Genomic DNA, 24,768 nt, shown 5'->3' on the forward strand with positions numbered 1-24,768 from the left:
CTGATGGTCCTTAATGGGCCATCAAGCAGGCTAGGCAGAGCTAATCTCAGCTTGTCTGGGATGTCACCCAGAAGCATAGCATAAATTTGCCATACAGACAGTACAGAGCCAATATTCATAACTTCGACTACAAAAGTGATACACACATATAGACAGCATAATCATAACCAGTAAACCATAACCTTGTCCTAGACACCCCATTTGACCCCCTTTATACAAGATTTGGGTGCCACTACAGGACCTTGGTTGCAACAATGATCTATATGGTCCCAGATTATATCAATAACGTCACAGGGAGGTCCCACAGGGATGTGGGGGGTGAGATGGGGCAAATGTGAGGGGTGCCTCCAGCCTCCCCAAAGCCCTCCAGGCTGATGGGCAGAGGAGCTGGGTGACGGTTGACCTCCTCCTTTCCCCGGTGCAATCCCAGCCCTGGAGAGGGACCAGTCACGCCGCATACTCAGATGACCCTGTCCTGTGGAGAGACAGCTAGAGAGGATCCCCAGCCAGAGCAGGGCCTGCTAGAGCCACTGGGACCAGGCACACACGGGCATCATGCCCACCGAGCCTGGGCAGCGAGCAGGCTTCAGGATCCAGCCAGCCATCACTCCTGGGGTGTCCCTTCGCTTCCTGCCCCCTGCCCAGCTCCCCCCCGCACCTCCCAGGGCCTGGGACCAGGGCCGGCTCCAGGGTTTTGGCCGCCCCAAGCAGCCAAAACAAACAAAAAAGCCGCGATCACGATCTAAAAAAAAGCCACGATCGCGATCTGCGGCAGCAATTCGGCGGGAGGTTCTTCACTCCCAGGCGGAGTGAGGGACCATCCGCTGAATACCTGGACCTGCTGCCCCTCTCCGGAGCGGCCGCCCCAAGCACCTGCTTGAGAAGCTGGTGCCTGGAGCCAACCCTGCCTGGGACTCAACCCTGCCCACGGATGCCGTTTGAGCCAATTCTGCACACTATAATAGCGCCCTCTGCTGCACATACACCTGCTGCCTGCTGGTCCAACCCCCAGAGAGCATCTGAGCCTTCTTGAGCCCAGGAGCTTCCATCAAGGGCACCTGCTTCTTAGCTCCCGAGGCCTCAGGTTTGATCCTGGCTAAGTGCAGCTCTGGTAGCCCAGGCTCCTCAGCCTGGTTCTGGGCTCAGCCACCCGTAGCAGGGGCAAAGTGCTGCCCAAGCAGGTTCAGCCCATTTCAGAAAACCAGGAGCACAAGGGTTCATCAACTGCTTTTATTGTGTTAATATAATACAGTCCCGCCGGGCTGGGTCCAGTTCTGTGCCATGCTCCCTTCTCCCACACCACGGCTGCACTGGCCCGCCCGGCCTGTGACCGCCGCCTTCCTTCTCTTTCCACCCCCTATTTTCCTGCCTCACTGTCAGTGCAGCGGTGATCGCATCCATGCGGGCTGGCTCCTGAAAACCTAAGTGGTGCTTTCCTCTTCGCTCACCCGCGTCTCCACAGCAGGGTCAGTGGCGTCACACCCAAAGGGGAGAGGAAAGACAGGAGACCCAGGCTGGTAGGTTTCGAAGGGGCTACGTGAACGATATACCCACCCAAAGGCCAGATCCCCCAAGGTCTTTAGGAGCCTAACTTTCATTGACTACAACAGGAGTTAGGAGCCTAAATACCACTGTAGATCTGGGCTGAAATCTCATCCTCGGGGGAGAGGCCCCATTTTGATGACCTGCCGCTGTGTCTGCTGAACTATGCACTCCATTCTGTGTGGGCACGGCCAGCCAGGGCTCAGACTTAACGTTATAACACGCAGCTCGTACCTGGAGCATTTCAGTGACTGCTCTCCATGCGCTGGCTGTTCCCCGGGCCTCGTGGCCAGGGGAAGGAGGGGCCACAAAGGTGAAGGGACTTGGCCAAGGTCCCCTGGCAGGGCAGTGGCGGACTCCTGGTCACCTGAAGCCCGCTGCACTACCCAGCTGGTGAAAGGCGCTGCACGGACGCAGCCTGGGACTGAAATGCCTTGTCCCTGGCCAGGAGCAACTGGGAAAGCTGCCTCCACCCCAGGGCAGCCCCCTCCCCTGACCCCCCTATGGGTGACAGCCGCTCTCCATCCCCAGACAGGCCTCAGGCTTCTGGTGGCGACACCCAACAAGGGAGGCCAGTTGCGATGGGCTCACCTGTTCAGCGCCAGTCACCAATGGCCAGCAGCCAGAATGGCCGCCAGGCACTGCCAGAGCCGGGCTGAAAGTGCCTGGTCTGGACCCAGATCCCACTTCCACAAGGCCTGCGGTTATTCCACTCCCACAGAGCCAGGTTTGGGAGGTGGTCGTGGGGAACCACTCTGTGGCTCAGGCCTCAAGGCCAGCTGGCTCCTGGCCTCGAATGCCCGGCACGCCCCATGCTTCCCCAGGGGCCACGGATCAGTTTGCCCTGGGTTTGGGATCGGGCCGAAGACTCGGGGCATTGGGGTCACTTGCTCCTCCTTCCCCACACCCTGCAGGAAGCCGGAACCTTCCCAGCCACACAGTGCTCTCTCCTGTGCTGCCTCATTAGGCGGGAACCCTGCCCCTAATTCCAATCAGGGAGCGGCTTGGGCTCTGATCTCCTGCCTGCTGCGCCCCCCCCACCCCCATTGCACCATGGGACCACACACACCCATCCCAGAAGCCACCAGCCAGGAATGTGCCCACGTACCTAGGACCAGACCAGCGCCCCCCAGTCCGGGTGCAGCCTGAGGCGGGTTTACATTCATCAGTAACAGTCCATTAATAAATACATCAGTGGTCGTGTCCCCAGGGGAGCAGGGGGAACCCAGGTACCAGCTTCGCTGCCCCCCAGCGCATGCCAAACAGGGATTTGCCAGGAACTGTCTCCGGGAGGTTCCTGACTCTGGAGAGGGCTGGGTTAAAGGATGTTGGGCAGGGGCCGAGGGCCAATCGAACAAAAACAGTCCCTGCTGGATTGATCTGCCCCATGGGGGACGATCCAGGCTGGGGCACGGTCAGATCCAGGAGGCCTCTTCGGTATCTGGATGGCGCAAGGCCCCTGCTCCTCTCCCACTGGCCTCCCAAAGCCTTTGGTCTGAGGCCTAGGCCCCCATCTCTGGTTGTGGGGCAGGCCCCGGGGGTTCCCCCCGCACTTGGCTGGGGAGAAGAGTATCTCAAGGGCGCGGCCACCCCCACCTAGCTACGCACAGAGGGAACCCACTGCCAGCTCGGCTCGCCGGTCTCCCCTCTCCCCACCCTCCCCTCCCTCCGCCTCCTAGCAGGAGTCCGGCAGGTCACCAGGCGGCAGCGCTGCGGGGTCCTCTCTCAGCGCGGGGCAGCTCGTGTGTGCGCCGTTTGCGGGCTTTCCGTGTCTCCTCCACATACTTCCACTTGTGGGGCTTGGCCTGGATGCTCAGCGGGGGAGGCCGGGGTGGCTTCTTCTTGGGCTGGTGGCTTGTGCGGCCCCACAACTGCTGGCAGACCTGATCCATGGCGCTGAGGTTGGGGTGGTCCACCAGCTGCAGGAAGTCCTGGTACCACAGCTTGCTGCTGGCTGGCTCGGCGGGTGCCTCCTCCTGGGCGCCGATCACCTCCAGCGAGAGGCGCAGGAGGGTCTGGGTGAAGCCATGCTCCGTGGCCTGGCAGTGGTAAAGCCCGGCATCCTTGCGCGCCACGCTGCGGAGGAGGATGCCCCGCTCCGTCAGCAGCACCCGCTCATCCAGCTGCACCTGCAGGCCCGGGGAGACAAGGCAGAGCTGAAGCTGGGGGAGCAGGGCCAGCACCAGGGCCAAAGTGCAGTGTCTCAGCGCACCACCCTGGCCTCCTAGGGGGGGCTGGGTAGCTCGGGGGCAGGGCTTGCTGCTAGCAGGCCATGGGCTGCGCCAGTGCTGCTGGGTGGGGATGGGCCGAAGGGGCATCAGGGCAAAGAGATGCCTGATAGGTGCCGAGAGCTTGGTTCAGAGCTGGAGCTGACTGAGCTGGCACAGGGGAAGGATGGGCCGGGACTGCTGGAGCGGGGCGGGGCAGGGTAGGGCAGGGCCCGGCTGGATTGGGTGTCCTCGCACCAGGGAGGGATCAGGAGGGGAGAGTGAGGTGGTGGGGCCGAAGGGTCTATGCAGCTGGGAGGGGTCCGGCTGGGGGTGGCCATGTGGCATGCATACACAGCAGTGAGGGGGTGGGAAGGGGCAGTGCTGGAGCCCAGCCGGGAGGGCACAGGGATCCAGGAGCCTGGGGTATGATAGGTGCCAGCCTGTCTCTCTTGGCTCTGACCAGCCTGGGCACAGCCAGCACGAAGCCCCTGTATCAATGCGGCACGTGGGTCAGGCCAAGCAGCCTGGCTCCTGGGGATGGGGGGCCTGGTACCTCCTTCCTCGGGGTGTCGCTGGCTTTCTGGTAGGTCCACAGCACCCGGGCCTGCAGGGACTTGGGCACGCACTCCAGGAAGGCACTGCTGCCCTCTACCCCATACAGCTTCTTCTCCGGCACGCTGCTCTGGTGGGGATCTGCCAGGCAGAGGCCACAGAGAGCGTGAGCATGGGAAACACACCAGGGCAACCGGGCCATGGGACCGGAACGAGCGAACATGCCCGAGCCTTTTGGGTCACGTGGCACGGAGCAGGCACAAGCGAATGCACCAGGGTGGCTGGGACAGGAAGAGTGTGGCTGGCATGCACCAGAGCCATGGGCCACGCAGCAGGCATAAGCTATCGCCCCCGAAGGCGTCTGTGCTGAGCGGGCAGAGACACGGCCATGACCTGTGCCCATGTTTCTTCATGCCAGGCGTGTGAGCAGGGGGAGCACCCCGCCCCACATCCTGAGGCACACGAGCAGGCAGCAGTGGCACTGTCTGGGCACTTCTCTTTCTGGGAGGATGGGCACGCAGAGGGCTAAGGGCTGAGCTGGTACCCCAGGGGCAGGGAGAGGGCACACTGACCTCCAGAACACAGCGTGTTGGGGTCGCCGTTCCGGACGTCTTGTCGCCGAAAACGCCTGTAGGGGGGGAGCAGGAAGAGGGGTCAAGGTGGGGGCACAGCGGGGGACAGATGGACGCATAGACATTTTCCGAGGAGCACAGGGGCTCTGGCAGCCTCTCCTAGCGCCTGGGGAGCAAGCCCTCTCCCCCCAGCACCCACCAGGAGCACCCTAAGCCAGGCACCCTGCTGGACCCTGGGGACGGAGCCGCACAGTTCTGCGACACAGGGCCAAGGAGTCTCTCCCATCAGTCCCTAGCGAGGGGCTGTCGTTGTCCTGAACAGGCTGTTGCTGTGCTGACGGCTGGCAGCGCCAAGGTTCCTACCAGGCCCCCCATCACCCTAGCATCTGGGTGCCTCACGTTCTTTAATGTTGCTCCCCTCACACGCCTCTGGGTGGCTGGGCAAGGCTCTTCTCCCCATTGCACAGATGGGGAAACTGAGGCCAAAGTCACCCTGGGAGCCTGTGGCACCGAACAGAGGCCTCCCGCCCCGGGCTGGATCTTACCGCTTCAGCTAGGCCCAGGATAAGGCTGGCACAAGATCACCCCAGTGCCAACCCTACCCCAGACGTCACCCCAAGCCCTGCAGTGTGGGGGGCACCTCTGATGCAGCCGGCACCCCTCGCGTGCCTTTCCCCGGTTTCCCGGCGTCCTCTCCGGTCCCATGGCATCCTCCCCATGGCTCGGCGCTTCCAGGAGCAGCGAGAAAATGATCTGAGTGAGGAGCCCCTGGGCCCCATGTGGCTGGAGCGGAAGGGGCTGTACCTCTTGGTGTTGGGCATGTAGCGGGTGCAGCTGGTGCCGTTCCAGGCACAGTAGGGGTCTCTGGCCAGGCAGCACTCGGCACAGCCCTTGCCGTAGATCCCGCAGCGGTGCAGGGGCAGCTGGGAGAGGGACGTCGGGGAGCCCACGTAGAGTTGTTGCTATTGGAGAGGCAAGGCCAGACGGTCGGGGGCGGATCCAGCACCCGGGTGCATGCCACGGCACCGCATCCCTGGGAAGGTGCCCACGCAGCATGTGGCCAGGGGGTCACCGCCCACATGGGGCCTGTGTCTCAGGAGGTGCCAGCATGGGGAAAGGAGGGGAGAATCTTCCCCTGGGATGGGGTGGCCACAGTGCCCAGCCTCACCCACTGGGCACCCACTGGCGGGCATTTGGGTCAAGGCGGGTCAGGGCCAGCCTAGCTCTCCTGCAGGGGATGATGCCAAAGGAGAGCCATGGGGACTGCAGCGAGGGCCCCGGCACAGCACACCAGCTGGGGGGAGGGGCAGACGGCTGCCCAGCCTGGCGCCCACCTGCACTGGCTGCCCTGGACGTGTCACCAGGGCAGCCCTGAGCTCTCCAAGTAATGGGCCGACACATGGGTCGGTCTCCCTACACCTCCTCCAGCCCCTGTACCCAGGACTACTTTTCCTTGGTCTCCGGTGGCGCAAGAACAACGCTGTGCCAGAATACGGAGCTAATCCCCAGCAGGCCCTACCCTTGTTATTACAATGGCTAGCTCCAGGGCACGGGGGGTGAGCGGCTGCACAGACACAGATGGTACAGTGCCTGCCCTGGATCCAGCTACGATTAGCACCCCAGCTCAGCTGGCACAGTGCCACAGCTGGCACTCTGGCACAGCATCAGAGCCAGCACATCCCACAGCTGTTTCTCCACCCCCATCTCTTCCCCTCCAACCCTCTCAGATGTTGCCTGTGCCCGCCGGACTCCTCACCCGCTTGGACGAGATCTGCATGCTGGTGATGGGGGACGAATCCTGCCGAGACAAACAGAGCACAAGGCACATTAAGGGGGAGTCCAGGCAGACACCAGGCTCCTAGCACAGCCCAGTCGTTGGTGCTTTGCCCGTCTGTCCAGGCCATGCCTGGGGGGCGGGGGTGTCACCGCACTTCTCTGGAGGGTGGTGTCAGCCCCATTGCCCTGCTCCATGGGCAAGGCGCCAAGAACCCAAGTGACGCACCTGAGAGCACAGAGTGGCGGGACCATGGATAGAAGAACCCAGGAGTCCTGGCTCCAACCGTTGGGTCAGGCTGGCGACGCTGGGTTAACGTGGGTGGCAGGGCTGCCTGCCCACGGCACCGCCGGCCCCACCCAACGTGGACAGAGGGGGACGGGCCCATGTGACAGGCACCCAGTCACACACCTTGCCGTGGGGGCTGGTCGCCACATGGCCACAGCTCCCTCAGCCCCCATTTCATTAGGATGTGGCACTGGCTTTTAGCACCCAGAACGGGAAAGGGATACACTGAGGCAAAGTAGTTCCAGCCCATGGCTCAGGTTGCTTTTCGCCAGCTCCCAAGAACGGAAGAGAGGTAGAAGGGGGGGGGGGCCACGACTTCGCCAGCCTGCAACAAGACAGGTGTGTGTGTGTGGGGGGGGAATCAGGCCCCCAGCACCTCCCTGCCCTGACCACTGTCCTACCTTAAACACCTGCAGCTCCTCCAGCAGCAGCTCCTCCATGTTCTGCCAGCTCTCCTTGGGCACTGAGACCACCTTCAGCACCGTGCCAACGTCTGCCGGAAGGGAAGGAGGGGGTGACAGGGCATGACAACATCCACAGCTGAGATGTCCCACCCCTGGGCAGCTCCCACACACTCACACCCGGCTCGGAAGAGACGCAGGCCCAGGACCCCACTGCCCAGGGTCAACCTCCCAGATCTGTACGTGGGCATCGAGAGAAGAGGGCCCTGACTGGCAAAGGCAGTCCCAGGGAAGCCAAGGGGTCACAGTAACGGCTTAGAGTGAGCAAGGCCAGCATAACCCCCTTACTCTCAGCCCCCACAGCTCTCAGGCTGGGGCAGTATTGTTATCCTCATTTTACTGAGGGGAAAATGAGGCACGGAGCGGGACTCATCCAGCAGGCCAGTGCCAGGGCAGGGAACAGAACCCCAGTCACTGAGCCACTGTCGCTCCCCTATTTGTCCTTGCACTTAACCACACGCCCAGCTCCCTGCGCTGCAGGAGGGCCTCAGGGCAGCTGGGGCAGTCCAGGTGCTCACTGGGCACGTGCGGCGTGGGTGAAACATTAGAGGTCCCGGGCTCCGCCCGCGAAGGCTCCAGGGAAATCTGCGGCTGGCAGGAGCGACCTGGGTCTGGGAAGGGAAGCGGGTGCACCTGTGCCAATGAAGAGGACGTCGTAGTGCCCGTCGGCGGCCGTCACCCGGTCCACGGCGATGTGGGTGAAGGTGTAGTCCCCGCTGGTCTGCAGGAAAATGGGTCGCTGGTTGTGTGGCAACACAGGGTTGGCCATGAGTGGGTGGTTGCGGGCGAACTGGATCACATCGTCAGGGAAATCCTTGGTAGAGCTGAAGGTGCCAAAGGTTTTGCTGGGGCACTGAGGGGGCAGAGAGGGGCGAGGTCAGCTGGGGAAAACTGGGGAACATGAGACGCTGCTGCTCGTCACTTCCGACCCACAGCCCCCTGCCCTCCAAGCCCCAGGTTCCCCCACAGCTCTGCCGGTGCCCCTCACTCCTGATCAGTAGCCCCCTGCTATCCCAGTCCTGGGCTCCCCCACAGCTCTGCCAGTGCCCCTCACTCCCGACCCACAGCTCCCTGCTATCCCAGCCCTGGGTTCCTCCCGCACACAGCTCTGCCGGTGCCTGTCAATCCCAACCCGCAGCCCCTGTGGTTCATCCTTTCCGGGCCCCTTGGCCAGAGCCAGCTCAGTCATTTCCCTTTGGGTGAGGGTGGCGGCTTGTTTTGGCTAATGGACTCGCTCTGCACTGGACATTGAACTCCCTACCAAATCCACTGGTGCTGAGACCTGGCACACAGCCCTGGCTCTGCTGCATCCTGCAGAGCACTGACAGCAGCTGAGCCCTCCCTGCTGCCCAGACCCCTCTCACAGCTGGCCACCCCCTGCCCCCACAGGCCTCTTGGCGGAGGCAGGGTGGACTCTCCCCCCAGGTCAGGCTGGCAAAGCTGTGTGTGGGCACTGAGGTACCAGGCTCCGAGCAAAAGGGGTCCAGGATTGGGGCATGATGCAGGGCTGCAGGTATCGAGGGGCTCGGGCAGCTGCATAGCCCTGCTGAGGGACGACGCTGGGGGAGGCGCCTGATCCCCACTGGCTGCAGGGGGAGCCCCCTGCCCTGCGTCCCTCCCGGCCAGCTGGGGACCACGGCACGTACCATGCCCGGGCGAGGGTAGGGCACACGGCCCTGGTACGATACCCACTGGTAGTTGGGCCCCTCCTTGTGAGCGAAGGGCCCCAGGAAGGCTCGGCGGATGTCATGCATGTTGTACAGGCAGACGGCGGAGCCCCTAAACACCGAGCTGCAGGGAAAGCAACAGGCAAGGGCGTAAGGGGGGCACGGGGCACTGGAAGCAAAGGGGGCATTGAGTGGGGGAAGGGCAAGGGGAACAGGGAGAAGGGGTCAGAGTGGGCATGGGGCAGGAGGGGAAGAACTATGGGTCCCTGGCCCTGAGCACCCCCTTACACCAGGTCCAGCTGCAGAACCTGTGGGTGCTCTGGTGAAGGGGTCGTGGAGGGGCAGCGTGGAGCTGGCTGGGGGGGGGGAAATGAGCTGGGGGGCCAGATGCACTGGGGAGGCTGATGAGCTGGGGGGGGCTGGATGAACTGGCTGAGGGGGCTGGGTGCATGGGAGGGGCTGGGTGAGCAGAGGGATCAGTGTGGAGTTGGCTGGCGGGAGAGCAAGCTGGGGGGGTGGGTGTTAGTGGGGCCTCGCCGTACCTGGAGGTGGAGAAGACGGCGTAGAGCAGGGGGTTCCGTGTGTCCCTCGTCCTCAGCAGGAAGACGTCACCTGTGAGTGGCAGAGAGGGATGGGCGTGTCATTGATCAGCCCCCCACCCCAGGCACACATTCCCCCTGCCTGTACTGCCTCCGCCAATACCTCCCCCCACCTGACGTGACCAGCCCTCCTCCCCAGCACGCAGCCTCCCCACATGCCCTGTCACAGAGCACCCGCCACCCCAGGCAGTGATCCTGCAGCTGGCGCCTACCCCACGCCACTCACGGAGCTCGTCGAAGAAGGTGTTGCCCCCGTCGCTGCCTGGCACCGAGCACACTAGCCTGGCCTTCAGGAACGTTGTCCACTTGTTCACCAGGCTCCGCTGCCCACCCAGGTCGTTCTGTGGGGAGGGGCAGACAGGCTGAGTGGGGGCTGGGCAGGGGGCTCAGCAGGATGCCTGCGCCCAGGGAGCCTTTTCACCCACCAGGACGCCAGCGCTGCCAGGTCCCAGGTGTGGAAGCAGAGAAAGAACTGACAGGAAGGGGATTGCAATGCATGACAGTTTGTTAGCAAGAGTCAGGCTAACTGTAACCCTAATAACGCGAGATTTGTAGAAGCGCGGATTGGGTGAGGCGAGTGGGGACGAACTGTGTGAGAAGTTGTTGCGACCTTGTGTAGATAATATTGTATGTAGACTAGAGTCTAAACAAGCGAGGAAAACAAGATATCAGAATGACCTATGTATAAACAAAATGCTGCTGTGGCTCATTATTGTCTGTAACAAAAGGTATAAATGCTTGCTGTAATTGTTTACCTGTTGAGAGACCTGTTTAGCTCTCTCCCTCTACGCAATTGCTAGAGAAAATAAAGTATCTGACTTGCTGTACCCAAACAAAAAGTGAGAACTCTGTTATTCTATGAGTCAACAGTGTGCTCTTGTTGCCAAGAAGGCTAACGGCATTTTGGGCTGTATAAGTAGGGGCATTGCCAGCAGATCAAGGAACGTGATCGTTCCCCTTTATTCGACATTGGTGAGGCCTCATCTGGAATACTGGGTCCAGTTTTGGGCCCCACACTACAAGAAGGATGTGGAAAAATTGGAAAGAGTCCAGCGGAGGGCAACAAAAATGATTAGGGGTCTGGAGCACATGACTTATGAGGAGAGGCTGAGGGAACTGGGATTGTTTAGTCTCCAGAAGAGAAGAATGAGGGGGGATTTGATAGCAGCCTTCAACTACCTGAAGGGGGGTTCCAAAGAGGATGGAGCTCGGCTGTTCTCAGTGGTGGCAGATGACAGAACAAGGAGCAATGGTCTCAAGTTGCAGTGGGGGAGGTCCAGGTTGGATATTAGGAAACACTATTTCACTAGGAGGGTGGTGAAGCACTGGAATGCGTTACCTAGGGAAGTGGTGGAGTCTTCTTCCTTGGAGGTTTTTAAGGCCCGGCTTGACAAAGCCCTGGCTGGGATGATTTAGTTGGGAATTGGTCCTGCTTTGAGCAGGGGGTTGGACTAGATGACCTCTTGAGGTCCCTTCCAACCCTGATATTCTATGATTCTAATTTGGGGGTGTGACGTTATTGACATAAACTGGGACCATATAGATCATTGTTGCAACCAAGGTCCTGTAGTGGCACCCAAATCTGGTATAAAGGGGGTCAAATGGGGTGTCTAGGACAAGGTTATGGTTTACTGGTTATGATCATGCTGTCTATATGTGTGTATCAGTTTTGTAGTCGAAGTTATGAATATTGGCTCTATACTGTCTGTATGGCAAACTTATGCTATGCTTCTGGGTGACATCCCAGACAAGCTGAGATTAGCTCTGCCTAGCCTGCTTGATAGCCCATTAAGGACCATCAGCTATACAATGGACCCATTGAGAGAAGGCAGATACGCCTTGTACCTCAGCAAAGTATGCAGGGACTGGCCCATGTGACTCCAGACTCCATTTTGCTGTAATTTTCCACAGTAAGAACAAAGAGGTGTTCTTACACCTGGAACAGACTATATAAGGCTGATGCCTGATCTCCATCTGGTCTTCAATCCTGCTTCTTACCTCTGGAGGAACTTTGCTACAAACTGAAGCTCTGAACAAAGGACTGAGGACCCATCCCAGCGGGGGATGTATTCCAGAGACTTGATTTGAACCTGCAGTTTATTCCATCACTGCTGCAAGCCTGAACCAAGAACTTTGCCATTACTGTATGTAATTGATTCCATTTAACCAATTCTAACTCTCATCTCTATCTTTTTCCTTTTATGAATAAACCTTTAGATTTTAGATTCTAAAGGATTGGCAGTAGCGTGATTTGTGGGTAAGGTCTGACTTGTATATTGACCTGGGTCTGGGGCTTGGTCCTTTGGGATCAAGAGAACCTTTTTCTTTTACTGGGGTATTGGTTTTTATAACCATTTGTCCCCATAACGTGTGGCACTGGTGGTAATACTGGGAAACTGGAGGGTCTAAGGAGATTGCTTGTGAGACTTGCGGTTAGCCAGTGGGATGAGACTGAAGTCTTAGTCTGGCTGGTTTGGTTTGCCTTAGAGGTGGAAAAACCCCAGCCTTGGGCTGTAACTGCCCTATTTTAGCAATTTGTCCTGAGTTGGCGCTCTCAGTTGGGTTCCGCCAGAACCGCATTGTCACAGGGGGCTCGTCCGGGATGGCAACGCCCGCAGAGGCACCGGCAGCTGCTACGGATCGTTCCCCTTCGAACCCCATGGCGCCACAATAGAGGTAGGAGACCTTTTGAAATCTCTATTGGGGTGTCGGAGGAGGACTGTCCGTGGGGCCGTCTGTCCCTGTTGGGCTCACGCCATCTGAACTTATTGACTGTGCAGCAAGATCAGAACTGTTAGCTTGGCCGCCCCCATATGCATAGGTATGCACCGGTGCTGAGCGGTTTTTAACTGCCTCAAGAGGGGTTGTTACGACCTCATAGTGTATTGAGTCCGGACATAAGGTACAGATGCATCGTGGTATTTGGAGAGAGAGAGAGAGAGAGAGTCTTTTGGCTCATGACCAGAACTACTCTAACACAAGCCCGGTAACTAGAGGATCTTTAAGGAGATCCCACCCATGGTGGGCTAACTCGGCCTGACATCGTCCGGCGAGGAAGCTACCTGGGTCTAGGAGTGTGTGAACCCATCTTCCCTCCCCTTTCCTCTCTGTGTGAGCCACTGACAGTCTGATCATCTTGCTGGATGCAAAGAGAGTGAGCGGTGCCGTCTCTCAGAGACTAGCCGACGCTCTTTGCTGAAAGGAGGTGTAGGAGGGTCATGGCCATCCTTGTTAGCCTCTCCTGTGTGAGTACTCTGTAGGGAGAGATCCTTAGTTTATGTGCCGCTAGAGCGGACAGGGCATCCTCCCTCCCTGTGTGTGTGTGATTGGAAAATGGGTGGGGGACAGTCTAAGCATTCCCTCTCACCCCCTAAGGGTGCCCCATCTGATTTCATGTACGTACATTATGGTCCTAAAACCTGCAGGTATTTAGAGAATTGGAATCATTATACGCGTGAAAATTCATCTAAACAATGCCCACTAGAAGGTACCTTCAATCTAGATAAGATCATACATCTCAGAGGAGCTTTTAATCACCAAAAAGTCTCTGACACACAATGGGAGCAATTTGTCTATTGAGGAAAGGAACGGATTAATTTGAAATCCAGCTTGGTCCAGAGATAAAGAGAAAGTTGATCTGCGTTCAAGGTCAAAAATCAATGCAGATCAGGTTAAGTACAAAGAAAAACTGCTTTCGGTCCCAGCTGGCTGTGAAAAAAATATAGACATAGTCAAACCAAAGGCAATACAAGTTACAATGCTGAGATTACATTTGCAAAGCTTAACTGTCCAGTGAGATCCAACAGTCTGCCTTTGCGACCCTGGAGCCGGCGTGGTTTGGGGACGCTGAAGAAGCCACAGGCAGCCGGCCTGGACTGGAATCACTGAAAAGACGCCCCTGGAGACCCCAGGGCGTAAAAGAGAGGAAGCAAGTTGGAGATTGCACAGCGCCTTCTCTGAACGTTATACACAGACGTGGCCAGTCTGGACGTACGTGTGCGAGTATGAAAGTGTGCCTACTCTCAGACGTAGTAAGTCTGAGAACCGGAGAGGGGTTTAGCATTCCTCTGTCTACCCCGGTTGATCGGGAAGGGTGTCAGGTGGATCTACCCCAGTCGTAGCAAGACTGGGCAATAGAGAAGTATGGAGAAAAGGGAAGAGTTGTGTACTTGATAACTAGAATTGAGCAATTAAGAGCACAGATCATGAACCAGGCAGCAATTCAAACCTACGCCCAGGCCAAGTTGCAAGCCTTGAGACAGGACTTCCAGGCAGAAAAGGAAGCACTGGCTAAGCAAGTACCAGTCCTTCAGGGACTTGTCAGAATTTAACCATTTGTGTTTCCATATGCTGTAACAGCAGAGTATTTGCCACAAGAGAAAATTTAATAGTTAAACGCCAATGGGCCATGTGTTTTGCCCAGGTGGCAAGCCTCATGAGGGAGGACTCGGGTAGCCTTGTGAGTAAGAATGTTTAAGGGAAGAGACTAGGAAGGGTGGAGGCTAGTTGAGAAGCCCACCCTCCTAGCTAAATTGGTAGTGGAACAAGGGACGGTTCAGCGAGAAAAGCAGGATCGGGCCCAAGCGGGCAGGCAAAAGATAGAGAGATTGGAAAACAGGTTGAAAACTTTGAGGGCATAGTGGAAGGAAAGGAGTAAGTAATTATAAGCATGGGGATTTCAAATCCCCAGGACAATAATTGGAATGGTAAAAACTGAGTTGATAGGGTGTGGTTTGGGAGACAAGCAAGTGATTTAAGAAAAGAAGTTAACTCTGTAGTTGCTAGAGGAACTCAAGCAGTGACACTTGGTAGGAATGTCTGTAAGTAATCCAGGCAAGAGTTTATTTAAGTGGAATTATTCGACTATGAATACGTTAATCTAATTTACTGAAGAACACTCCTGCTGTGTACAATCTGTGTTTTATAAGTTTGAGATGAATTGGTATTGTTTTAAAGTTGCAAAACTGAGAATAGTTTTGCCAGACACAGGAAACTAGTGTTGTTTAAGGTATTTAGCATTTAATCCTTAAGGTGACTTAATGCTTTACGAGATTTAAAATGTTTTAACTAAAGACCAAAGGTTGTGGCTGCAGCAGGGTAGTCAAAGCCAGGAGAACAAAAGATTTGAATTTGGTTTTGGGTAACAAAATAGCAGATAAAAGATCTGGTAAAGAGAGAGAAGGACAGTGCCCCTGGCTCTGTGTGGTTGAGCTGTCACTTTACGAGGGGTGCATGGAGATTTTGTAAGCACAAAAGAAACAGTTACAACCTTGTGTAGAAATTGATGCTGCTAGTGTTGTGGAAATTGAATTGTGGAGAGGATGTGCATTTTCCCCAGAACATGTGCAGTGTATATTGTAGCAGAGGTAAAAGAAATGCAAACCTACCAATATAGGTTGTGTTGTCTTTTTCAGATCACTGTGTGTTTGAAAACAGGAGTTAAAAGTTAATTGTGTCCTTTTTAAATAAGAGTCTTTAAGCTGTGGATAGCTTTGGATCCAGAAGCAAGCCAGAAAGCATTTGTACTAATGCAAATTATCTAACTGATAAGGTAGAAGCTACTGAAACCTGGGCTGCCTATGAAACAAATACAAGGAAATATGGGGTAATTCCTCTGTTTTGCCTGAAATCAATAAGAGTATTTGTATATAAAGGAAATATTTTAAGCAATGACTGACTGCCCAGAAGGAGTAGACCTCTGTTCTTTTGTCTTTCAGATCATCAGAGAAAATGGATGCCAGCTGAACAGCATTCAACGTACCATGCATTTACTGGTACAATAGGAATTATTTTTGTGTTCTATGTCCTGTCTTGTGGTGTTTGTCTTGTGGCCAGAATTGTTGTGTTTAATATTTTCATAAGACAGTCTAGTTCAAAATTAAATAGAAGGGTTAAATCAAAAAGTAGATACTTGTTTTATTCAACTTGGAATACAAAGTGTTTGGATAAATCAGGAAAATGTGATATACTAAAGTCTAATACATTTGCTTAAGTAAGAAAAATAAACTTCATTGGCCAGATTTTTTAACTGAAAAATTGCTGTTAAAATTTGCATACCAACAGTCTTTGGAAGCGAGGACATGGAAGGTTAACCCACTCCCCATATTGCACATGGGATCCTTCTGGCTACCTCAGATTTCTAGCCAGAGAGTGGGGAGGAAGGAAAGCTATTGGACATCAGAGGTTGTACCAAGTGGATTCCTCAAAAGTGGGTGTGCTTGTCCTGGTTTGTTGCTCCAAAGCTCTGTATATAAGTTATTTTACTGGAAGGGTGTATATGGCATACATTGAATAATAAGACTAATGTACTGTATAATGGCAATGTGTATGTGTTCATTGTTGGGAAAAGGTGTATGAGTGAAGAGTGGAAGTTTCCTTTGTAGGTTAAAAGAAGCCAAGAAGGGGAGAAGGAAAAAGAACAGAACGAGTTAACTGGAAAAAATAGCTAGCAAGCTCAGTCCAAAGATAAGACGCTGGCCTCATTCAAGGACACTGCTACAGCTAAGACTGGGCTGACAACCAAGAAAAGCAGGGGGGCCTGAATGTGCCCAAGCAACTATGAGATCTGCAAAACACTGCCAGACATTAATGAAATGTGTTAGGTTTCTTTTCTCACAGATAAAAGAAGTGCTACCCATTGTTTCATTGAAACAAGGAGACTGAGTCTACGTAAAGTCCATCAATGAAAGACTGCTTTGGCTCCACACTGGAAAGGCCCTTTCCAAGTCCTGTTAACCACCAACACCGCTGTGAAGTGCCAAAGACTGCCTACCTGGACCCATGCTTCTCACTGCAAAAAGACCCCTCCACCTCGGGAGGACTCTCCGACTGATAAGCCTATTTCTCCTTCTAGCTGTGCTGTGCCTTCTGGACAGCAGGAAAAAGAAAAAAAAAGACAAGGTGAAGTGCTAGTAACCTCTCCCTTGTCCACTGACAGACCTAATGTGCCTTTGGATTTTTCTAGAAGACGCAAAACCATTACAGGGTGATGTGCTAGTAACATTTTCCCCTGTATGATGCTGAACCACACTGTTTCAGGAAAAGAGAAGAAGGAACACTTGCTTCATTGAAACCACAAAGTCCAGGGATTCCTGACTACAAAAGACATTAAGAACTGACCCTGGTGAAGAAACAAAGAATTATACACTGGCAGGAAGAAACTTGTGGGACCCATGCTTGGGAATGTGGTATTGATTGGATTTTGGGGTTTATTCTACAGGCTGCGCCCTGTGTTTTGGATAAGTCCTTCAGCATGTATTGCCCTCCCTAATTGGATTTTAAATAAGTACCAAAGGCACCTTGTTGCCATTGCCCCTGCCATCTCCTCCATTACACTATTACTCCTGTAACACATCCAAATACAGACAATGCCATATATTTGATAAAACCAATGGCCAAGGCCTTTGCACTTTAGTGATTTATTTAAATATTGGTTGAAAAAAATATTTTTAAGGTTCAGGATATCCCATATAAGTGAACAATTGAATGGAAAAGAATGGATCAGTGGAGATAAAAGTATATGATATCACTACAGTGAACCCCAAGAATCTGTAATTGCAATTGATGGGTTCTATAGCGAAGTAGATATGATGGCTGTTCCTCGAATTTGCACTGTGTTAAACGAGAGAGGCCCTTATTGTTATTTGGTCACCCAATCAGTGAACAATTAAACGAATACCCAAAGAGTTTGTTTTGCCACTGGAAATTTTACCTGCATAGAAATTATTCCAGTGACTAATAATGTTATTTCCGCCCTTAGTTCAATGACCCAGAAGTTGCTGACAGAGATGGTATTGAATATCACTGAGCCTGGGAAGGAATTGCAGTGGGATCTAGCATGTTCAGAAATTCAGGATTTCCTGAATGACCAGCTAATGGCCATTCGGAATGATCTAGAGTATCAGGCTTGGCCCACTGCCCTTACAGACGCATCAGGAGTACCATCTGATCTGTGGCCATGGAGACATACTTGGAGACTTTCTGGGTGGAAGTGTGGACGTTCTCAATGCTCCTTCCATGCATATGGACCGGTTAGGGGGCTGTGGGGTCCCACATACCAAATCCTGCTGGGTCCATGGGGAGGATGCATGTGGGATTGGGTAATTCACCGAGACATCTGGGAAATTAGACTACCTGATATGCCCAATCGATTTTTAGTCAGTGCTCCTGGGATTACATCTGACATTTGGATGGGGTTAGGGAGTCAATGGACATTAGAACCCCCACAGCTTCAGTATAACCATAAACTGAAGCCAGGAGAAGTTGTTACTCTTCATGTCTATGTTTGCTGGGAGGGTAGGGGACAAGGAACTACCCTGACAGGACACTTACTTTTTCAAGCTAATGATAGCTGTGTGTATGGTAAAGCCACCACATTGCAAGACATACATTTTAATCTCATTACCACTGCAGGCAATCATATTATTTACTGGCCTGCAGGCAGAATTTTCCAAGTAGGCCTTAGGTTCCAGATACCCTTTAATTGGACTAGTTTAGTACCTGATCGATTTCAAAATTTGCTTTCACTGTTACCAGAGGTTCAGAAAGTCTCTGAAGAACAAGGGCAAACTCACATGCTTCAAAATATATATATCAAGTTGAAAAGTATGCCTTTCATACAGCTTATAGAGTGTCCACCTTACATACTAAGTATGATGTATTGTGTTTTATGACTAAGACTGTACAACAACCCCATCATATTATTGCTATGGGAATATTATTGTTTGTGTTGGTGTTAGTTAGTGTAGGATTACGTTATTGTTGTTGTAAAGGACGTAATAGTAATACCTTTCATGTCCATGCTCATCATGCATTGTCATTACATCCAATCAAAACCCCTAAGGTTGAAGCATCTGTTGTAGAATCTGAATTCCAAGACTTAATGCAAATAGAGATTTGAAAATGTTTGTTGTACTAGTAGTACAAAAGGAGGGGTTGTGGAAGCAGAGAAAGAACTGACAGGAAGGGGATTGCAATGCATGACAGTTTGTTAGCAAGAGTCAGGCTAACTGTAACCCTAATAACGCGAGATTTGTAGAAGCGAGGATTGGGTGAGGCGAGTGGGAAAGAACTGTGTGAGAAGTTGTTGCGACCTTGTGTAGATAATATTGTATGTAGACTAGAGTCTAAACAAGCGAGGAAAACAAGATATCAGAATGACCTATGTATAAACAAAATGCTGCTGTTGCTCATTACTGTCTGTAACAAAAGGTATAAATGCTTGCTGTAATTGTTTACCTGTTGAGAGACCTGTTTAGCTCTCTCCCTCTACGCAATTGCTAGAGAAAATAAAGTATCTGACTTGCTGTACCCAAACAAAAAGTGAGAACTCTGTTATTCTCTGACACAGGGCACGACAGATGATGGACTCCCCGTCTCCCGGTTGGACTTGCTGCAATGGCATGGGAGAGTCCGACTGAGCTGTCCCCAGTGTGGGGCTCCTGGGGAAGGATCCCACAGGCCTGGCTGGCAGAGTCGCTGCCCACATGCCAGGAGGGCTCGGCTCCAATCCCAGTGTCACTGCTGTGCAGACGGAGCACAGATGGGGGTCACACCCATCCCTCCCGGCCCCCCAGGGATGCAGTGAAAGGGACCAGCCCATTGTTCCAGCTGGGCCGGGTGGGCACGGGAGCGCTCACCCTGCAGATCTGGCCGATGCGGGCGAAGCTGGCCTTGCCCAGCCCCTGCTGCCCCTCCACCGCCGTCTCGCGGAAGAAGAAGTAGATCTTGTCGTCGTCCGGGTTCTCGCTCTCCGGGATCCAGAACACGTCCACAAACTTGGGCTCTGGGCCAGGCAGAACACGGGGAGGAAGGGAGGGTCAGGCAGGGGGAGGCATGAGGTGAGCACCGGGCACCCATGCCATCCAGCACAGGCGCTCAGGCAGAAAGTAGAGCGAGTAACAGCTGCACTCGGCCCATGTCAGGGCTGCCAGCGCTTTGCTATCTGACCTGCGTGCTAACCCATGCAGGGGCAGTGCCCTACCCCCAACTGACACGGGGGAAACCGAGGTACGAAGAAGGGATGTTACCCAGTGAATCAGAGGCACAGCAGGGAACAGGACCCAGGAGTCCTGACACCCACTGCTCTAGCCCCCAGCCCTCCCTTCCCCAGAAGTGAAGCTAACAGCCTGAACCAGGCCAGGGGTCACGTGGGCTCTGCACTGCCAGGAGATCAGCCGGGCCCTGCCCCGACTGTCAGGGAGGACCCGCAGCCAGTGCCGGAGGGGTGCTTTGCTGCCTGGAACCGGCTCGGCAGTGAATGGGGCCTGGGGTCGGAGCTGCAACCCAGGTCCCCTGCCTGTCTGGGAAGGTTCGGGGGAGGCAGGAGGGCACCCACCCACTCCCCAACGTGGTACCTGCCCTGCCATAGGCAGCTCCGTGCTCCCCCAGCACCCCCCTCGTCCGTGCCGCATCAGGGACCTGCCCAGGCCAGCAAGACCAGGCTGGGATTGGGCACACCTGGCTGTGCTCATCCCCCTGCCCCTGGAACGTGCAGCTGCGGGGATCCCCATGCCCATGCAGCCAGACCATCCCCCGGCTCCATCACTCCACAACTGCCCCCTGCTCAAAGTGGGCCCTGCAGTCACACGCCACTAGGTGGCAGCCTAGATCCACCAGCTCCCACAAGGAGAGTCAGCCCAGCCATGAGAGCAGGTCCAGGGCCAGAGAGAAGGGAGACTGGGTACGGGGCAGACGGGTGATGCTCCTCAGTCCCGACCCACAGCCCCCCAACCTCCTGCTATCCCAGCCCCCCCCAAGCTATACCCCCTGCTAGACCAGCCCTGGGCTCCCCCAGCCCGCTGTGCTGGTGCCCCTCACTCCCGACCCACAGCCCCTGCTAGCCCAGCCCTGGGTTCCCCCCCACAACCCTGCCTGGCAATTCCTGCACCCGGTCCATCCCAGCTTTGGTGCCCAGGAGGCAGAGCCTGGGGGTGCCAGGTCACTGCACTGTCTCAGGGTGACCTCGAGCAGCTCCCAGGGGTGCTGCTATTCTTGGTGCTGCCCATTTCCAGGCGATGGCACCTTCCAGGCAGAATAGGGCTGGGGCTTAGCATGGGCAGGGTCCACAGGCAGCCCCAGCCTGGCAGCCCCCCCAGCCGCTGTCTGCAGGGATGGGGACACTGTGAGAGAGCCGAGAGTGAATCCCAGGGCCAGGCATTGCCAGGTGAAGGGTGGGAATGAGGCCCCCCCCAAGGGTGAATGAGGCCAGAAGCTCTTGCAGGACGACGGGTTCATTATCTCAGTAAGACAGATGGTGGGATTCAGAGGGCGAGTCAGCAAAATGCCAAAGGGGATGAACGGAGCACAGATGCCCACAGGATTAGGGCCAGGAAAGCTTCTTCATCCGTCCTGCTGGTGTCCCTCACTCCCGACCCGCAGCCCCTGCTATTCCAGCCCTGGGATTCCCTCCCACCCCAGCCCTGCCAGTGCCCCTCAGCCTTTGGGAAATGACCCCCAATCAGGGGCATGCACAAGAGGGGACAAGCAGGGGCACAGGGCCCCCAATAATGGGAAGGAGCACAGAACACACGCCTGCTCCCGAGTTCTGAAATCTCCCCCCAGAGACAGACACTCAGGGCCCAGCTCTGCCTTCCCCGTGACGTTACTGTTCCCACCTGTGCCCAGCGACTGGCATGCTCAGATCTGGGAGCCTCCCCCACCCATCGCGCAGGGGGCTGAGCCGGAGCTGGGCCCGGACGAGTCTGTGACAGGGAGTGAAATTCACTAGGGGCTTGGCTGAGGCTGCCAAACTCACCACACTCAGGACGCGGCCCAGCATCCTCGAGCCGAGGGATCGGCCCCTGGGCAGCAGCAGGATTACGTTCCTGGGCCTCACCCCCCTCCCCAGAAACCCCCCTAGCCCTGGCACTGACCGTTGAGCCAGCGGGAGTCGTGCTGCTCGGTACGGATGGATGGGCGCAGCCCCAGGCTGCGGAAGATGGTGAAGTCGCGGCCCATCAGGTCGGTGGCCACCCCAGAATACAGCTCCTCCCCTGGGGCAGGGATCAGAGGGGTCGGGGGCATTAAACACGGGCATGCCCAGTCCTCCCTGCCTACCTCCCCCTGCCTCATCGCCAAGAGAAAGGCCGGGCGCCCTGCTCCTCAGACAGCCAAGGGATCCGCTCCACGCTCCTCACCAGACGTCACTGGAGGGGGGGAATTTACAGGGGCACCCCCGGGGGATCAGGGGGTTAACAAGTGAATCCCCGGCTCCCACCACCTGGGCCCCGCTCACCCCTCCTCCCCATCTCAGTGGTGAGTTCAAGGCTCAGATTCCTCTGCTGGGACAGTCCCCGGTGACCCACAGGGGCTCCTGTGTACTGGCTCTGCACAGAACTGGCATCTTGCCCTCAGCACCCCCCAGAGGGCACAAGCCAGCAGTGTCTCAGCCAGCCCAGCCTCTTCCCTTAGGGGGCGCTGTGGGGAGTTGGATAGGAGTGCTGGCTGTGGGGGGAGCTCCCAGCTACTCCAGACCCAGCCTCTCCCAGTAGAGGGTGCTGTGGGGAGGGGCAGGGGCAGGGGCATGTGGCAGTCAGCAGGGCCCAGCAGACGATACAGAGGGCCCCACGTGCCAGCTCAGGGCCATCGCTCTTACCCACGAGCACCGAGGCAGCCACGTGCCGCGGGTCGTACGGGCTCTTCCCTTTGCCGTCCTCCATGGCTGCAGGATCCAGCTTAAAGACGGGCTCCTAGAGAGAGGGAACGAAGCACGTCAGCAATGGCAGGGGTGTCTGGGGCCAAGGCTGCTAACAGAACCATCCCCCCCATCCCCCGCCCCCCGATTTAGTTGATTTAGTTGGGGATTGGTCCTGCTTCGAGCAGGGGGTTGGACTAGATGACCTCCTGCAGTCCCTTCCAATCTTGGTATTCTATGATTCTATTAGAGGTAGCGGTCCCATCTGCCCCAGATTTGGCCCCTGCAGGGCAGGTGGGGGGCAGGGGATACCCTGGGCGTTGGGGCTGGGAGACCATCTCTCATTTGTCCCTTAGTAGGGGTGCCGCCGGGCCTACCTCCATGCGCTGGCCGACCTCCACGAAGGCGCAGGTGGGGTGGAAGGCGCCCGTGCCGCAGGCGTATAGGTGGGTGCGGTTGTACAGGTGCAGGATCTTGATGAAGTTCATACACTCGGCCTGAAAGACATGGGGTGAAGGGAGATGGGGGTGAGTGGGGCGGGGCCTGGCGGGGGCATGTTCCCCCCTGCGCCCCCATAGCTGGCACCACCCTGGTCAACACTTTGCCCAGCTCTCTGTGGGCTCCCCTCTATCTGTCCTGGGCAGGGCAGCGGCTGCCCCGGACCCACAGCTCCCCCAGGATACAGCTCACAGGGCTGAGACCAAAGCAACAGCCCCCTTGGAGTTTCTGGGTGGGTTTGGCCAACAACACGTCTGAGCCCAGGGCTCCAGCTGGCCCTCTGGCCCCTCTGCTCTGGCCCCTGGAATGCAAGGTTCAAGCGTTGGGATCCATGGCCAGGAGTTGGAGGCTGGGACGCTGGCTCCCTGCTACGCCTCTGGGGGTGCTAGTGTCCCTGGCCAACAGGCTCTCATTGCAGCACGGCCCAAAGACTGCTCACTCCCCCGCACCTGTCTCAGAAACACACTGAATTCCCAGTAGCCCCAGCCTCTCCTAGCAGGGGGCACTGTGGTGAGTGGGGCAGGAGTGCTGGCTGTGGGGGAGCTCCTGCCCCACACAAGGAGCCCCCAGGCCAAGGCCTCCCACGCTGACTCATACACCAGGGCAGCTGGCGATGGGAATCCAGGCTGATCCTTCTCCCCTGCGGTTGCCCTGAGCCATTCCAGGGGCACAAAGATCCAGGCCGGTCCCCCCCCAGAGCTGCCCCCAGGGCAGAGGGGCCCCGCCCGGGGCAGTGATTCACTGTTCTCAGGTGTGTGGACAGGGATGTTCCATCCCAGCCCTGAGTCACCTGGGCCTGGTGCCTGGTGAGCGGCAGGGCCTGTCCGTCTGGAATTCCCTTCTCAGGCAGGTGCTGCCCCAGCTGGGGTGTGACCTCAACCCCCACTAGCCAGGCCAGTGGGCTGGGGAGAAGGGAACCCCAAGAGCAGTGGCACTGCTCCTGGAGCAGGGGGGGCACCAGGTGCCGCCCCAGTCCCTGCCGCTTGGGTAATAGCTGCATGCGGGACAGATCAGGGCACCAGGCCATGGCACAGATGGTGCCACCCAGGGCCCAGACACGCATGCCTGAGCCTCCGCTCGTTGCTACTTATCATGGCCCTGTTGGTGCCGTGGGCAGGGCCGTGGCGCCAGGAGAGGGCGCTATCAGGAGATCCTCACATGACTCAGAGTGAGGGTCCGACAGCTCCTGGAAAATGAGTAACACTAATGAGAACCTAAGGGAAGGGAATGGCCGGGCTGGGCACCCCAACCCTACACTTCCAGCCTGGAGTTGAGCTGCCACAGTATTCTTGCCGGCAAGTTAAAGAAGTATGGGCTGGATGAATGGACTGTAAGGTGGATAGAAAGCTGGCTAGATCGTCGGGCTCAATGGGTAGTGATCAATGGCTCCATGTCTAGTTGGCAGCTGGTATCAAGCGGAGTGCCCCGGTCCTGGGGCCGGTTTTGTTCAATATCTTCATTAATGATCTGGAGGATGGCGTGGACTGCACTCTCAGCAAGTTTGCAAATGACACTAAACTGGGAGGAGTGGTAGATACGCTGGAGGGTAGGGATAGGATACAGAGGGACCTAGACAAATTAGAGGATTGGGCCAAAAGAAACCTGATGAGGTTCAACAAGGACAAGTGCAGAGTCCTGCACTTAGGACGGAAGAATCCCATTCACTGTTACAGACTAGGGACCGAATGGCTAGGAAGCAGTTCTGCAGAAAAGGACCTAGGGGTTACAGTGGACGAGAAGCTGGATATGAGTCAACAGTGTGCCCTTGTTGCCAAGAAGGCTAACGGCATTTTGGGCTGTATAAGTAGGGGCATTGCCAGCAGATCGAGGGACATGATCATTCCCCTTTATTCGACACTGGTGAGGCCTCATCTGGAGTACTGTGTCCAGTTCTGGGCCCCACACTACAAGAAGGATGTGGAAAAATTGGAAAGAGTCCAGCGGAGGGCAACAAAAATGGATTAGGGGGCT

The 24,768-nt window shown here is 56.0% G+C and overlaps 1 protein-coding gene across 3 annotated transcripts in view; it reads right to left on the bottom strand.

Annotated features, from left to right (window-relative positions):
- Positions 1–1,216: 1,216 nt before the first annotated feature.
- Positions 1,217–24,768, bottom strand: part of SEMA3B (semaphorin 3B) — a 51,920-nt gene continuing 28,368 nt past the window's right edge. For all 3 annotated transcript variants that reach the window (XM_034776228.1, XM_034776227.1, XM_034776226.1), the window contains 14 exons: positions 22,677–22,796; positions 22,261–22,354; positions 21,539–21,658; positions 19,304–19,449; positions 9,892–10,006; positions 9,609–9,678; positions 9,046–9,190; positions 8,033–8,252; positions 7,340–7,431; positions 6,633–6,674; positions 5,681–5,838; positions 4,877–4,932; positions 4,306–4,445; positions 1,217–3,671 (listed from right to left, as the gene is read on the bottom strand). In XM_034776228.1, coding sequence (XP_034632119.1) covers positions 3,237–3,671; positions 4,306–4,445; positions 4,877–4,932; positions 5,681–5,838; positions 6,633–6,674; positions 7,340–7,431; positions 8,033–8,252; positions 9,046–9,190; positions 9,609–9,678; positions 9,892–10,006; positions 19,304–19,449; positions 21,539–21,658; positions 22,261–22,354; positions 22,677–22,796 — 1,953 coding nt within the window. In that variant the 3' untranslated portion in view covers positions 1,217–3,236. The remainder of the gene's footprint in view (positions 3,672–4,305; positions 4,446–4,876; positions 4,933–5,680; positions 5,839–6,632; positions 6,675–7,339; positions 7,432–8,032; positions 8,253–9,045; positions 9,191–9,608; positions 9,679–9,891; positions 10,007–19,303; positions 19,450–21,538; positions 21,659–22,260; positions 22,355–22,676; positions 22,797–24,768) is intronic.

This window comes from Trachemys scripta, chromosome 7 (assembly GCF_013100865.1).
Source record: "Trachemys scripta elegans isolate TJP31775 chromosome 7, CAS_Tse_1.0, whole genome shotgun sequence".
Taxonomy (NCBI): Eukaryota; Metazoa; Chordata; order Testudines; family Emydidae; genus Trachemys; species Trachemys scripta.